At 31.9% G+C, this 3,214-nt stretch overlaps 1 protein-coding gene across 1 annotated transcript; it reads right to left on the reverse strand.

Annotated features, from left to right (window-relative positions):
* Window positions 1-729: 729 nt before the first annotated feature.
* LOC136206216 (3'-5' exonuclease-like) lies at window positions 730-1,671 on the reverse strand. Its single transcript, XM_065997183.1, has one exon. The coding sequence runs from the start codon at window positions 1,588-1,590 to the stop codon at window positions 943-945; it is 648 nt and encodes a 215-aa protein (XP_065853255.1). The 5' UTR covers window positions 1,591-1,671; the 3' UTR covers window positions 730-942.
* Window positions 1,672-3,214: the final 1,543 nt, after the last annotated feature.

The raw sequence follows: 3,214 nt of genomic DNA on the forward strand, positions 1-3,214 counted from the left end.
TAAATTCGAATCCTTAAAATATATTAAAAGTACTGATTTTACTAGTTTGATATAATCCAAAATTATGACTTGACATAGTTGTAAATAGTTTTTAAAAGTTAAATTTATGTGTAATTTTCCCATTTTTTTTTAAATGTGTGGGGGAAAGAGGTTTGAAATTTTTTTTCCCAAAAAAAATGGAAGGGGCTAATATGTCTTTTTTTTAAGCGGTAAGTAGCAACTCACTTCATTTATCGTAACTTTCATGTCATTTCAAATATTCCGAACAACAATTAAGTCTACAATATTTGGAGTGTTTCTAACACAATTATAAACATCATGTTAAAATACTAACAACTAAATATGCCGCATTGACGTTAACTACAAAAAATTGTTAAAGTATTTACTTTACTATTAACACACTTGTTTGTCAAAATACAAAAAATTGTTTTCATGTAACTCAAAAACTTGTTTGTTTGAGAATTTCAATGTGTCAATCAAATAATACTCAGGACGTGTTTGGTTGTTACTTTTCATGCTCATGTTTGTCTTTTCACTTTAAAATGAAAAGTTTGGTTACTGACTTCTTGTTTGTTTTTTACACCTCAAAAGTAGCCGGGGAAAAAGCAATTTTTTTTTATAACGACAAAGAGCAAACAACAGCAGCAAACAGTAGGTAACAAACGGGCCTTACCAATCCGTTCAAATTAAATATGGGTAATATTCTAATTTTTTTTTGGAAAGGTCAAGTGTAAAATTTGGGGAAAAAAATAAAAACAACAAACCAAGCCCCAAAATCACAATCAGTAGCCATCTTGAGAATTCAGATACATGTTCGTGAGGAATTTCTGGAGAAAACATAATCCATCCAGAAACTAATTGATATAGCTATTGAAATTAAGCAACATTAACATAATTTCCCAATATTCAAACCCTAATTTTAAAAATCACTCCTGTAATCAATCAACCATGGGAAGAAAACAAACTATCCCCAATTGCACAAGACAAATAAGCATCAAGGCAAGCATACTGAACCTGATTAGGAGTAAGCCAAGTATAATCCCATCTACTCATACTGATCTTCTTCGGCTTCTCAATTTCTTTCCCCAAAACCTGACTCGTCAATTGCTTCAATCCAGCATTCTTCAACGCAATAATCCCCAATTTCTCCACAGCCAAACCCCTCAAATCAACCGTATTCCCCACTCCCAAATCATAATCCTCCAACATCTTCTCAACATCATTCTCAATCCCTACCCCGACGAACACATAATCCCCATTCTTATTCGTCAGGAAATCTTTCAGAGATTGCGGGACGAACGGGGAATGCATGATCTGAAATATGAGGCATCTGTGGCCGACACAGAGCTGTAGAATTGCGATTGGATTGTCGATGTTGCGGCTGAAATTGGGACGCCATTCGACGTCGAGGCCGACTGTGGAAGGTTTTGAGGGGTTGAGTTGATGAATTTGGTGGGTTTCGGTGAGCCATTGGTCGACGAGGGAAGGAGAATGGGTGAGAAGAGTGTGGATCTGGTTAGTGTAGAAGGTGATGTCGTAGAGATTGTGTGTCTCGTTTTCAAGCTGGTAGTCTCTAATGCTTACCGCCATTGGTGTGCTCTCTGAAATTGAATTGAATTGAATGGAGGTTGGATTAGGGTTGCAAAAAGTCAAACAGGACTTTAAATTGCACTTAATCTAGTAAACGGAAGTTTAATGAAAATTAAACTTTTTTTTAGGCTTAATATATCATTTGCTCCGGACAAAAGCTTGATTGACCCCTGAACTCTTAAAGTGTTCTAGTTGCTTCTTGAACTTGCATAAAATGTTAAGTTAGCTCATTGACCTTGAGTAAAATGTAATCAATTAATCACTCGGTTGTAAAATAATAAGTTAAATACGAAAGATATGTTGTACGCATCTTAAAAAAAAGTAATACGATACGACCAAGGTCAGAGTATGTGATTCTAATATTAGAGAGGATTTTTTTTTATATAATTGAATAAGTGAGAACTTTTTTTTTAATATGTTTTAATTTAGACATTACATTCATTTGGATCCCCAAACTAAAGCTTTAAAATCAATTAGGAACCCTAAACTATCAAAATCATCAATCAGATCCCTGAACTAAGAAAAAATCATCAATCGGATCCTCATCTTATCCTAAAATACGAAACTGTGACTATTTCATATACGCTGTAATAATCTTTGTGTTGGTTCAAAATGAGTTTGGGGAAGATGGTTTGAAATTGTTCAACTGAATGATTTTCGATGAGGTCTCAATTGAAGATTTTTGTTTAGAATAAGGACTCAATTGATGATTTTTGGTTAGTTCAGGGACCTGATTGATGATTTTGATAGTTTCAAGTCCTAATTGACTTTGAAGTCTTAGTTTAGGGAGTCAAATGAGTATTATGCCTTTAATCTATTTTGTGAATTATGTAATAACATTCTAAGGCACGTGCAATGTATCTTCCGCATTTATTATTTTTTTATATATATAATTGATTACATTTTACGCAAGTTCAGAGGACTAACTGAACATTTTATACAAGTTTAGAGGCTATCGAGACACTTTAAAAGTTTATAGGACCAATCAAGTGTTTTGGACAAGTTCAGAAAGCAAATGATGTATTAAACCTTTTTTTTTTTTAATCTCCAAACTTTAATATTCAATTTGAGTATTAATGGAACTTAGAGAAATTTCATTAAATTGTGTTTGTATCCCATCGGAATAAATTTTAACTTTCAATTCTCTTTTATTTTTAAACTCTCAAATAAAGTTAAAGTTTTAATTGCCATTTACATTCTATAAAAACAAGGTTAGTTTTTAACTTTGATTTCTATCACTTCCTGTCTTTTTCATTACATGATTTAACTTTCACTTCCATTAATCACCAAACTCACAAATAAAGAGTTAAACTAGATTAGAGTTAATGGAAACCAGAAAACTTTATTTTTTTTTAATAAAAACTAGAAATCGGGAAAGTTTTTTTTTTAAAAAAAAAAAGTGTAATATATATTGGTCACTCTGAATTTGGTGTAAAAAAAATTAACCCCTAAATTTAAGATTATTTAGTTAGTTTCATGAAATTTGCTATTTATTAACCACTTAAATTTATTTAAAGTGCAATATTTACTTTCTGAACTTATTTACAGTGATCTATTCGCCTTTTAAATTTACTTAAAAGGATACACATTTTAATTTGTCCCTTGCGCCGTCACGTGAACTCAA

Source organism: Euphorbia lathyris, chromosome 9, assembly GCF_963576675.1.
Source record: "Euphorbia lathyris chromosome 9, ddEupLath1.1, whole genome shotgun sequence".
Lineage (NCBI taxonomy): Eukaryota > Viridiplantae > Streptophyta > Magnoliopsida > Malpighiales > Euphorbiaceae > Euphorbia > Euphorbia lathyris.